Here is a 13,240-nt window from a genome sequence, read left to right as displayed (position 1 = left end):
TTACATCTCCCTGTGACAGGAAACCTATTGTCCAGGCCTCTCCTGCCGGAGTTTCGTCCAGCAGCAGGAGGCCAGGCTCGTGTCTGCGGCTGCAGCATCCATTTTGTGATGCCAGGGCTCTTTTAAACTATTACCGGTTAGACAAGTGTGTACATGTCTCTCCCTCTACAAGGGTGGAATTCTACCCCTGCTGCCAGGACTGGTGGTGGGGGGGAAGGGGGTAGGATTCCAAGGTGTTTGACACCAAACACGACATGTTTCCATGCAGCCATTCCAAAGTTAGCATTTACTGCGAGGTTATAATGCACTTAAGATTATATGGTCTGGCTACATCACAGAAAAGCCTCAAAGAAAAGGCTCGGAAAGCTGCAGAGGGGCCCAGCTCATGCATGGGCACCCTCTCACACAAAACCAAGCACTCTGCCTTCAGGATTGATAAGGTCTGCCATGAGTGACTGATCGGTTTAAATGTGTCAGTGATTAAAGGTAGATATAGGTAACCTATATCTTAGTAAGGGGTGCATGCACCACCTTACCCAGGCTGCAGTAGCAGTCCTGTGGTGTTATATTGAAGGCTTCCCAGGTGTGGCATAATACATGCTTCAGCCCCTGGTAGGCCTATGAGGTACCTATGCCCTTGGTACCTAAGGTACCATATACTAGGGACTCACAAGGGTACTCCAGTAACCAAACTGGAGTGTACCTAAAGTACATGCAATCACTTTAGAGAGGAAGCAGCTAGGCTGGGGTTCTGGATAGCAGGGCCCCAGCCAGACTAAAGTCAAAAAACAGTGAAACACCAGCAAAAAGTGGGGGTAACCATAGTAAGCAGATGCTACTCTCCTACACTTTAGAGCAGCGCTGCAGTGAACTAAGTTATGCGCTCCTGGCGGGGATGAACTAAGTGTGTGGGGTTTGTGCAAACTCATCAGTCAAAACCAACTTTATAAATCTATTGTATGTCACTCGTTCGTTGACAGCAGAATATTTACCTGCTCCAGGGTCGTGTAACCAGGGCAGCCTGGGCTGGCGGATCAGCACTGGAAAACGAGCCACATAGGGCCCCATCGTCAGCGTCACTGTGAAGGAAGCAGAGGCTGTATGTCAATATGTCAGGCAACATGTCACCTACAAGAGATTTCACTCACGGCGCCTCACTTGGGAGATTTCATTCATGTCACTATCTGCTGCTATGCCTCACTTAGAAGAGATTGCACCCACGTCACTATCTCCTGCAACGCCTCACATAGAAGAGATTTCACTCATGTCACTATCTCCTGCTATGCCTCACTTAGAAGAGATTTCACTCACGTCACTCTCTCCTGCTATGCCTCACTTGGAAGAGATTTCACTCACGTCACTATCTCCTGCAATGCCTCACTTAGAAGAGATTTCACTCACGTCACTATCTCCTGCTATGCCTCACTTAGAAGAGATTTCATTCACGTCACTATCTCCTGAAACACCTCACTTAGAAGAGATTTCACTCACGTCATTATCTCCTACAATGCCTCACTTAGAAGAGATGTCACTCATGCCACTATCTCATGCAATGCCTCACTAAGAAGAGATTTCACACATGCCAATATCTCCTACAATGTCTCACTTAGAAGAGATTTCACTCACGTCACTATCTCCTACAACGCCTCACATAGAAGAGATTTCACACGCGTCACTATCTCCTGCAATGTCTCACATAGAAAAGATGTCACTCATGCCACTATCTCCTGCAACGCCTACCTTAGAAGAGATTTCACTCACGTCACTATCTCCTGCAAAGCCTCAATTAGAAGAGATTTCACTCACATCACTATCTCCTAGGACACCTCACTTAGAAGAGATGTCACTCACGCCACTATCTCCTGCAAAGCCTCACTTAGAAGAGATTTCAATCACGTCGCTATCTCCTGCATCACCTCCATTAGAACAGATTTAACTCACGTCACTACCTCCTGCAATGCCTCACTTAGAAGAGATTTCACTCATGTCACTATCTCCTGCAACACCTCACTTAGAAGAGATTTCACTCAAGTCACTATCTCCTGCTATACCTCACTTAGAAGAGATGTCACTCATGCCACTACCTCCAGCAACGCCTCACTTAGAAGAGATTTCACTCACGTCACTATCTCCTGCAATGCCTCCATTTGAACAGATTTAACTCAGGTCACTATCTCCTGCAACGCCTCACTTAGAAGAGATTTCACTCACGCCGCTATCTCCTTCAACGCCTCACCTAGAAGAGATTTCACTCACGTCACCATCTCCTGCAACACCTCACTTAGAAGAGATTTCACTCACGTCACTATCTCTTGCATCGCCTCCATTAGAACAGATTTAACTCACGTCACTATCTCCTGCAACGCCTCACTTAGAAGAGATTTCACTTAAGTCACTTTCTCCTGCTATGCCTCACTTAGAAGAGATTTCACTCACGCCACTATCTCCTGCAATGCCTAACTTAGAAGAGATTTCACTAACATCTTTATCTCCTGCAACGCCTCACTTAGAAGAGATTTCACGCACGTCACTATCTCCTGCATGCCTCACTTAGAAGAGATTTCACTCACGTCACTATCTCCTGCAACGCTTCACTTAGAAGAGATTTCACTTACGTTACTATCTCCTGCTATGCCTCACTTAGAATAGATTTCACTCACGTCACTATCTCCTGCATCGCCTGCATTAGAGCAGATTTAACTCACGTCACTATCTCCTGCAACGCCTCACTTAGAAGAGATTTCACTCACGTCACTATCTCTTGCAACGCCTCACTTAGAAGAGATTTCACTCAACTCACTATCTCCTCCTATGCCTCACTTAGAAGAGATTTCACTGACGTCACTATCTCCTGCAACGCCTAACTTAGAAGAGATTTCACTCACGTCACTATCTCTTGCAAAGCCTTCCTTAGAAGAGATTTCACGCACGTCACTATCTCCTGCTGTGCCTCACTTAGAAGAGATTTCACTCACGTCACAATCACCTGCAATGCCACACTTAGAAGAGATTTCACTCACATCACTATCTCCTGCAACTCCTCCATTAGAACAGATTTATCTGTTGTCACTATCTCCTGCTACGCCTCACTTAGAAGAGATTTCACTCATGTCACTATCTCCTGCTATGCCTCACTTAGAAGAGCTTTCACTTACGTCACCATCTCCTGCAACACCTCACTTAGAAGAGATTTTACTCACATCACTATCTCCTGCAAAACCACACTTAGTAGAGATTTCACTCAAGTCACTATCTTCTCCTATGCCTCACTTAGAAGAGATTTCACTCACGTCACTATCTCCTGCAACGCCTCACTTAGAAGAGATTTTATGCACATCACTATCTCCTGCAACGCCTCCATTAGAACAGATTTAACTCATCTCACTATCTCCTGCTACGCCTCACCTAGAAGAGATTTCACTCACGTCACTATCTCCTGCAATGCCTTACTAAGTAGAGATTTCACTCACGTCACTATCTCCTGCACCGCCTCACTCAGAAGAGATTTCAATCACGTCACTAACTCCTGCAGCGCCTCACTTAGATGAGCTGTCACTCAAGTCACTATCTCCTGCAACGCCTCACTTAGAAGAGATTTCACTCACGTCACTATCTCCTGCTATGCCTCACTTAGAAGAGATTTCACTCATGTCACTATCTCCTGCTATGCCTCACTTAGAAGAGCTTTCACTTACGTCACCATCTCCTGCAACACCTCACTTAGAAGAGATTTCACTCACATCACTATCTCCTGCAACTCCTCCATTAGAACAGATTTATCTGATGTCACTATCTCCTGCTACGCCTCACTTAGAAGAGATTTCACTCATGTCACTATCTCCTGCTATGCCTCACTTAGAAGAGCTTTCACTTACGTCACCATCTCCTGCAACACCTCACTTAGAAGAGATTTCACTCACATCACTATCTCCTGCAACTCCTCCATTAGAACAGATTTATCTCATGTCACTATCTCCTGCTACGCCTCACTTAGAAGAGATTTCACTTACGTCACAATCTCCTGCAACGCCTCACTTAGAAGAGATTTCACTCACGTCACTATCTCCTGCAACGTCTCACTTAGAAGAGATTTCACTCATGTCACTCTCTCCTGCAACGCCTCACTTAGAAGAGATTTTACTTACATCACTATCTCCTGCAACATCTCACTTAGAAGAGATATCACTTGCGTCACTATCTCCTGCTACGCCTCACTTAGAAGAGATTTCACTTACGTCACAATCTCCTGCAATGCCTCACTTAAAAGAGATTTCACTCACGTCACTATCTCCTGCAACGTCTCACTTAGAAGAGATTTCACTCATGTCACTCTCTCCTGCAACGCCTCACTTAGAAGAGATTTTACTTACATCACTATCTCCTGCAACATCTCACTTAGAAGAGATATCACTTGCGTCACTATCTCTTGCAACGCCTCCACTAGAACAGATCTAACTCACGTCACTATCTCTTGCAAAGCCTCACTTAGAAGAGATTTCTCTCACGTCACTATCTCCTGCATGCCTCAGGTAGAAGAGATTTCACTCACGTCACTATCTCCTGTAACGCCTCATTTAGAAGAGATTTCACTCACATCACTATCTCCTGCAACGCCTCACTTAGAAGAGATTCCACTCGCATCACTATCTCCTGCAGCGCCTCACTTAGAGAGATGTCACTCATGCCACTATATCCTGCAACGCCTCAATTAGAACAGATTTAACTCATGTCACTATCTCCTGCTATGCCTCACTTAGAAGAGATTTTACTCCCATCACTATCTCCTGCAACGCCTCACTTAGAAGAGATTTCACTCACGTCACTATCTCCTGCAACGCCTCACTTAGAAGAGATTCCACTCGCATCACTATCTCCTGCAGCGCCTCACTTAGAGAGATGTCACTCATGCCACTATCTCCTGCAACGCATCACTTAGAAGAGATTTCACTCAAGTCACTATCTCCTGTACCGTCTCACTTAGAAGAGATTTCACTCATGTCACAATCTCCTGCAACGCCTCACTTAGAAGAGATTTTACTCACATCACTATCTCCTGCAACACCGCACTTAGTAGAGATTTCACTCAAGTCACTATCTCCTCCTATGCCTCACTTAGAAGAGATTTCACTCACGTCACTATCTCCTGCTGCTCCCCACTTAGAAGAGGTTTCCCTCACGTCACTATCTCCTGCAATGCCTCACTTAGAAGGGATTTCTCTCACGTCACTATCTTCTGCATGCCTCACTTAGAAGAGATTTCACTCACGTCACTATCTCCTGTAACGTCTCATTTAGAAGAGATTTCACTCACATCACTATCTCCTGCAACGCCACACTTAGGCGAGATTTCACTCACGTCACTATCTCCTACAACGCCTCACTGGGAAGAGATTTCACTCACGTCACTATCTCCTGCTATGCCTCACTTAGAAGAGATTTCACTCACGTCATTATCTCCCTCAATGCCACACTTAGAAGAGATTTCACTCACGTCACTATCTCTTGCAATGCCTCACTTAGAACAGATGTCACTCAGGTCACTATCTCCTGCAACACCTCCATTAGAACAGATTTAACTCATGACACTATCTCCTGCTATGCCTCACTTAGAGAGATTTCACTCACATCACTATCTCCTGCATTGCCTCACTAGGAAGAGATTTCACTCACGTCACTATCTCCTGCAACGTCTCACTTAGAAGAGATTTCACTCATGTCACTCTCTCCTGCAACGCCTCACTTAGAAGAGATTTCACTCACGTCACTATCTCTTGCAATGCCTCACTTAGAACAGATGTCACTCAGGTCACTATCTCCTGCAACATCTCCATTAGAACAGATTTAACTCATGACACTATCTCCTGCTATGCCTCACTTAGAGAGATTTCACTCACATCACTATCTCCTGCAATGCCTCACTTAGAAGAGATTTCACTCACGTCAGTATCTCCCACTATGCCTCTATTAGAAGAGATTTCACTCATGTCACTATCTCCTGCAACTCCTCACTTAGAAGAGATTTCACTCAGGTCACTATCTCCTGCTATGCCTCACTTAGAAGAGATTTCACTCTCGTCACTATCTCCAGCAGTGCCTCACTTAAAACAGATTTCACTCACATCACTATCTCCTGCAACGCCTCACTTAGAAGAGATTTCACTCATGTCACTATCTCCTGCAATGCCTCATTCAGAACAGATTTCACTCACGTTACTATCTCCTGCAACGCCTCCCTTAGAAGAGATTTCACTCAAGTCACTATCTCCTGCTATGCCTCACTTAGTGAGATTTCACTCACATCACTATCTCCTGCAACGCCTCACTTAGAAGAGATTTCACTCACGTTACTAGCTCCTGCTATGCCTCACTTAGAAGACATTTGACTCAGGTCAGTATCTCCTGCAACTCCTCACTTAGAAGAGATTTCACTCACGTCACTATCTCCTGCTATGCCTCACTTAGAAGAGATTTCACTCTTGTCACTATCTCCAGCAATGCCTCACTTAGAAGAGATTTCACTCACGTCACTATCTCCTACTATGCCTCTATTAGAAGAGATTTCACTCATGTCACTATCTCCTGCTATGCCTCACTTAGTGAGATTTCACTCACATCACTATCTCCTGCAACGCCTCACTTAGAAGAGATTTCACTCACGTTACTAGCTCCTGCTATGCCTCACTTAGAAGACATTTGACTCAGGTCACTATCTCCTGCAACTCCTCACTTAGAAGAGATGTCACTCATGCCACTATCTCCTGCAACGCATCACTTAGAAGAGATTTCACTCAAGTCACTATCTCCTTTACCGTCTCACTTAGAAGAGATTTCACTCATGTCACAATCTCCTGCAACGCCTCACTTAGTAGAGATTTTACTCACATCACTATCTCCTGCAACACCGCACTTAGTAGAGATTTCACTCAAGTCACTATCTCCTCCTATGCCTCACTTAGAAGAGATTTCACTCACGTCACTATCTCCTGCTGCTCCCCACTTAGAAGAGATTTCACTCACGTCACTATCTCCTGCAATGCCTCACTTAGAAGGGATTTCTCTCACGTCACTATCTCCTGCATGCCTCACTTAGAAGAGATTTCACTCACGTCACTATCTCCTGTAACGTCTCATTTAGAAGAGATTTCACTCACATCACTATCTCCTGCAACGCCACACTTAGGCGAGATTTCACTCACGTCACTATCTCCTACAACGCCTCACTGGGAAGAGATTTCACTCACGTCACTATCTCCTGCTATGCCTCACTTAGAAGAGATTTCACTCTTGTCACTATCTCCAGCAATGCCTCACTTAGAAGAGATTTCACTCACATCACAATCTCCTGCAACGCCTCACTTAGAAGAGATTTTACTCACGTCACTATCTCCTGCAACGTCTCACTTAGAAGAGATTTCACTCATGTCACTCTCTCCTGCAACGCCTCACTTAGAAGAGATTTTACTTACATCACTATCTCCTGCAACGCCTCCATTAGAACAGATTTAACTCATGTCACTATCTCTTGCTATGCCTCACTTAGAAGAGATTTTACTCACATCACTATCTCCTGCAACGCCTCACTTAGAAGAGATTTCACTCACGTCACTATCTCCTGCAACACCTCCATTAGAACAGATTTAATTCATATCACTATCTCCTGCTATGCCTCACTTAGAGAGATTTCACTCACATCACTATCTCCTGCAACGCCTCACTTAGAAGAGATTTCACTCACGTCACTATCTCCTGCAGCGCCTCACTTAGAAGAGATGTCACTCATGCCACTATCTCCTGCAACGCATCACTTAGAAGAGATTTCACTCACGTCACTATCTCCTGTACCGTCTCACTTAGAAGAGATTTCACTCATGTCACTATCTCTTGCAACGCCTCACTTAGCAGATATTTTACTCAGGTCACTATCTCCTCCTATGCCTCACTTAGAAGAGATTTCACTCACGTCACTATCTCCTGCAATGCCTCACTTAGAAGAGATTTCACTCACATCACTATCTCCTGCAACGCCACACTAAGGCGAGATTTCACCTACATTACTAAATCCTGCAATGCCTCACTTAGAAGAGATTTTACTCACGTCACTATCTCATTCATTTGAAAAATCTTTATTCGAATTGTAAGAACTCATAAAAGCACATCTTATAACACACAAATAAATCTAAGTTCCCTAAAAGCATATAGATTAAAACGCATTATTATTTGCACATTTCCATCGTTCTACGCGCATGGACAGCAATCTTTAAAAAAAAAGTACAAACACGAAGGATTATTTCCTCATTTTCAAGTGTTAGCAGTGCCCGATAAGATTTGACCAAATCAATTGGTCTAAATTTTTTAAAATAAGAAATTAAGAACCGTTTTGTATATTTCAAATAGAAATTACAGAAAAAAAAGAAGTGCAAATCACTTGGTTTACTTTGCCCATTACAGGGACAGCTCATCATGGTCGTACTTTCCTGGTAGCCCAAAGGAAAATTTAACAGGTACCTAATGGTTCCAGCCCTCAGACGACATAGAAGACTTCTTTCCCAATTTGTCAATTGTAATGTTAAATATAATGCAAGGGGGTATCTGGGTACTGCTATATCCATGTACCTCGTAACTGTGAGTTTCTCTTGCTCCCTCCTAAGTCTCCCTAAGGAGTACAGTGCACTTAATGCCTCTTTTAATTCGGATTTCTTAATTTTACTGGCATGGGTAGGATTAATAAAGATGTTATCCATGCCTATTTCTCGCAAATTTGTATATATATAGGAGATCCACGGGATCTTCAACCCCCCTATCACAACTTAAACAATCAGTTAATATCTCTTGCGTAAGTAACGCTGATTTGTTCATCCAGACCGAGTGCCAAAATAGCACTGGTCGGAAACTGACAAAATCCGAGATAAAATTTAAATTTAATTCATGATGTGTGATAAAATTGGACGTAAAAATTGGCACATTTAATAGTCTCCTACAAAACCGATTCTCTACTTGCTGAATAGAGATACTGTTCCCAATGCCCCATACTTCTGCTCCATAAGTTGCCACTGGGACACATTGAAGTTTAAAAATCTTAACAATCGCCTTAGTAACTCCTGATCTCTTTGGTTTAGGAATACTTAAAATCGAGTTCGTGGCCTTTGAGAATTTGCTCGAGGCCTGGGCCAAATGCCCAGACCATGAGCCATTCGCAGCAAAGGTCACGCCCAAATATGGGAAGGTATTGGTTGCAATAAGTTTTTCTCCCCCGACCTGTATGGGACTCAATTGTCGTTTACCTGGACCACATGCCATTATAAAAGATTTTTTAAAATTGACTTGTAAGTCCAGGTCATCCATAAATGTGGTAAAATTAAGAACCAAAGAACGGAGTGAGTTTGGCGTACGGCCCATTAACACCGCATCGTCTGCATACAGAAGAGCGGGTATGGTTTTGCCATTTATTAAGGGTACGTCCGGTCTAGAATTTGCAAGATAATTACTGAGCCCATTTATATAAATAATAAAAAGCAGGGGTGCTAAAACGCACCCCTGCCTAACTCCTCTTCCAATTTCGATGGGTCCAGACAATTCCCCACCTACGCCTATTCTCACTCTGGACTTTAGGTCCGTGTGTAAAAAAGCTAAGAAGTGGACCAGGGAGATGTCCAAACCATACTCTAATAAAATAAACCAAAGTTTGGACCGATTAACCAAATCAAAGGCGGATGACAAATCCATAAAAGCTAAATAAATGGGTGCAGAACGGGCAATATTATATTTATCAATAATTAATTTAAGATTAAGGCATTGTTCCACTGTGCCAACCCTTGATCTAAATCCTAGTTGACAGGGGGATAATATCCCAGTTTCCTCTGTCCATGTAGTTAACCTAATTTAGATAACACAACCTAATATTTTCAGTGTGTTATCTAACAACGAGATTGGTCTATAATTTATAGGATCAGACCTATCCCCTTTCTTATAAATCGGGACAATTATGCTGGTGCACCATGTAACAGGCATCGTTGATTCTGGCAAACTATTAAAAACATTCGCCAATATGGGTGCCCAAAAGTCAGGTTGCCATTTGATGAGGTCTATCGGAAGCCCATCTGGGCCAGGAGCCTTATTGCCGAGACTCTGGGCAATTGCCTCCTCCACTTCTCCCGCAGTTATCTTTAAATTGGTAGTGGTTTCGGGGATGTTAATAGTTGAGCCTTTTACCGGGGCAGCATAAATTTTAGAGAAGTGTAATTCCCAGGAACTAGCGGAAATGGTACAGCTAATTGGGGTAAGTTGTTGGCCCATATTCCGGAGTTCTTTTACTGCTGGCCAGAATAAATTACTTGATTTCCTTCCTGCAGTCAGTGACAATGTTTCCCAGCGTTCACCCAAGAGCATAGATCTCCTTTTCTCTAGGGCTAATTTGTAAGCCTTCCTTGCTGCACTTACTTTTACCCCGACTCTAGGGATTTCTGTGAGTGTCTTACGTAGGCTCCTGTTTGCCACAGAACAACTGTGGTCGAACCACCTGGGATCTTTAGGGCTCTGGGGGGCTGGGACCAGCAGCAAAGTCCTAACTATGGCACATATTTTGCTAAAATGTGTTATAATTAACTGGCCACTAGCTGTTGGATCTAGACAAAAATCTATAGACTGCTGATTTTCCCCTGACAGATATTCCATAATTCCTGCTTTGTCTATACCTTTCCACTTTAACCGTAATTTATCAGTAGTTGCACTTAGATCTTTCGCTCCCTGCATTGAACTATAGACCGGTTTTGGCGCTAGTTTAAATGTTACAGTTACGGGGTTATGATCCCCCAAATTTGTCACAACCGTGTCAGTTTCCGTTATACAATCAGCCATACCAGGGGAAACAAAAATAAAATCAATGGTTGAAGTACTAACTGGTCCTCTATGTGTAGGTACCTGCTGCGGCACTAATTTTGGTCCATAATCCATTATATTACTAAGAGTATGCTCATCTAAAAGGGCTCTCAGTTCCTGACCCCTTTGATTGGCAAGATACCCCTTTCGCTGTTCTACCTGCCATACATTTCTTGGGAGCTGAGCATTAAAGACCCCGGCCACAACAATGTCGGACCCAGTGGTTGTTCCCCATCTATCAGCTGATTTGGAAATGAAATTAGACAATGCTATTAGGTTCTTATTTGGGACTGTTATAAAATCATTATTATAAAAATTTATTAAAACAATGGGGGTTTTCCGCTTATACTCAATGGCCTGTATATTAACATTATCAGTGTCGATGGCCCTATGATTTCCCCCGGCCATTATACTAAAGCCTACGAACAACCCGCCAACAGCCCGACCGTGTTGCGATTTGGGCGCTAGTATGTTATAACAGTGATACCCATTAATATGCAGATTATGTGGTGCCCAAGTTTCTTGGAACATAATTATGTCGTACCTTGTAATTAACTCAACCCAGTCTTTATCCTTTAGTCTGGGTTCAAGGCCGGCGACGTTCCAACTAAGTATTTTTAAGTCATAGGCTTTATTCTGGCTGTTATTGGGAATCTTATAGATTCACACATATATGGGAATAGATCCTTAAGTGGATTTTTGTTGATCGGTAATTCATTATCGACCACTGATTGCCCTGAGTATTTCTTATTCTTATCCTGGTCCCCGATAATATTTACGGACAGTAAATTGGGGCTGACCTGCCGGTCGACTACTGGGTTCAAGGTTACCTGTGCCTGTTCTTTCATTATTGCGCTACCTTTTAATTCGGATGGACTAGAAATTGGTAGTGTCATAATCTCTTCAAAAAGTCAATCCACACCCTCTAAACCTTTAGAATTAAGGGCATCAAAACGATTATAGATAGGTATCCTATATTGATTGTCGAAATAGTCAAAATGCCTATTTTCGTATATGGGTTTTGGGCGTGGGTGACTTTGAGTCATGTATCGATTGTCGTAATGATCGAAATGCCTGTTTCCTTGTAAAAAATTTCGGGGCAAATTTCTTTGGGGAAACAGGGGGGTGGATAGAAATAGGTAAGGTCCACTGTTTGAATTCTACTTTCTAAGTCACCCCCCCTCCACCCACTAATGTAATTTACTAAACGTCTATCTTTAAAATTTATAATAATACAGTCACCTTCATAATCCTTTTGCCTCTGTCCCACCCAATATAATCTTCTAACATTGAGTATTTGACCATTTAAATATGGGGGAATAGGCCTATGTCGAGATAGCCAATGGCTGACCTTATTCTTCAATCCAGTGTAATTTTCTGACTTGCCCTCTCCTAAAGTTGGTACTCCTATCATGGCCACAGTAAAAGGGTGCGATTCTGGTGGTAAGTCGACACGTATACTCTTACTGGATGGCCTTGGTCTCTCGGATTGTTCCTGAGTGGCATTGCTGTTATTACCACATAGTCCCTTGGCTGCCCACTCACTCCCATCCTTCCCAATAGTGCACTCTGTACCTAGATCTCCAATCTGTACACTAGGGAGGGATGGCGCTTCTTTTGCCCCATCCAGGTTCTTTTGAGGGTCTGTTAGCGACTCCTTATGCCCATTGTTTGAAGATATGAGTCGCTGAGATAATTGAATATGCTTACTGATGCCCGATGCATCTCTTAAAATATTCTCATTATTTCGTGGGTGCCCTGGCTTGTCATTAATATTATTTTGGCTCTGTGTTTGTAGGGACTAGGTAAATTTCTACAAGATTTCATTATTTTGCTGTTGGGCTTTTTCAATTTTCTCCAACCTTTCCCCTATTATTTTTACCCTTTCATTCACAGGAAGCATGAGCGATTTCATTAACTGTTCCATTCTAGACATAAGGTTCTCCATACAGGAATTGTTAATACTTTCCTGGTTACACAAAACAGTATTGACAGTTTTGTGACCTGTATTTCCCTGAGTAACTATTTTCTGTGATTGATCTGTATGTATTATAGGTTGTATTACCCTATTGGTGGTTCTTGACACAGGGCTCGCATTTCTACCCTGCCCTGATCCATATTTGGGCCTTACAGCTTTTGATTTTACCCTTGATTTATTAGCAGCCCTCACCTTTCTTTTGGGTTCCAGCTTGTCTGTGTGTCCTTTCTCCCTCAAATGATTGCATGTGGGGTTAACTTTATCAGATACATTGTTATCTTCATTAATGGTGCAAACATCCGTCCCTTCCTCGCCTTCTAAGATGTTAATAAGTGGCGGAGATTCTATGTTTATCTGAGTGTTTGGGGTCACTGACAGCCTGCTTTC

General features: G+C 43.1%; 1 protein-coding gene across 1 annotated transcript in view; it reads right to left on the bottom strand.

The window, feature by feature from the left end:
• The window catches only part of LOC146822537 (N-acetylneuraminylgalactosylglucosyl-glucoside beta-1,4-N- acetylgalactosaminyltransferase 2-like), an 811,926-nt gene that overhangs the window by 273,446 nt on the left and 525,240 nt on the right, over window positions 1-13,240 (bottom strand). The window contains exon 6 of the mRNA XM_085613659.1: window positions 993-1,079. Coding sequence (XP_085469785.1) covers window positions 993-1,079 — 87 coding nt within the window. The remainder of the gene's footprint in view (window positions 1-992; window positions 1,080-13,240) is intronic.

The sequence above is a fragment of the Triturus cristatus genome, chromosome 6 (genome assembly GCF_964204655.1).
Source record: "Triturus cristatus chromosome 6, aTriCri1.1, whole genome shotgun sequence".
In the NCBI taxonomy this organism is placed as follows: Eukaryota; Metazoa; Chordata; class Amphibia; order Caudata; family Salamandridae; genus Triturus; species Triturus cristatus.
Note: the sequence above shows the minus strand (reverse complement) of the source record. Positions and strands in the feature narration are given on the sequence as shown.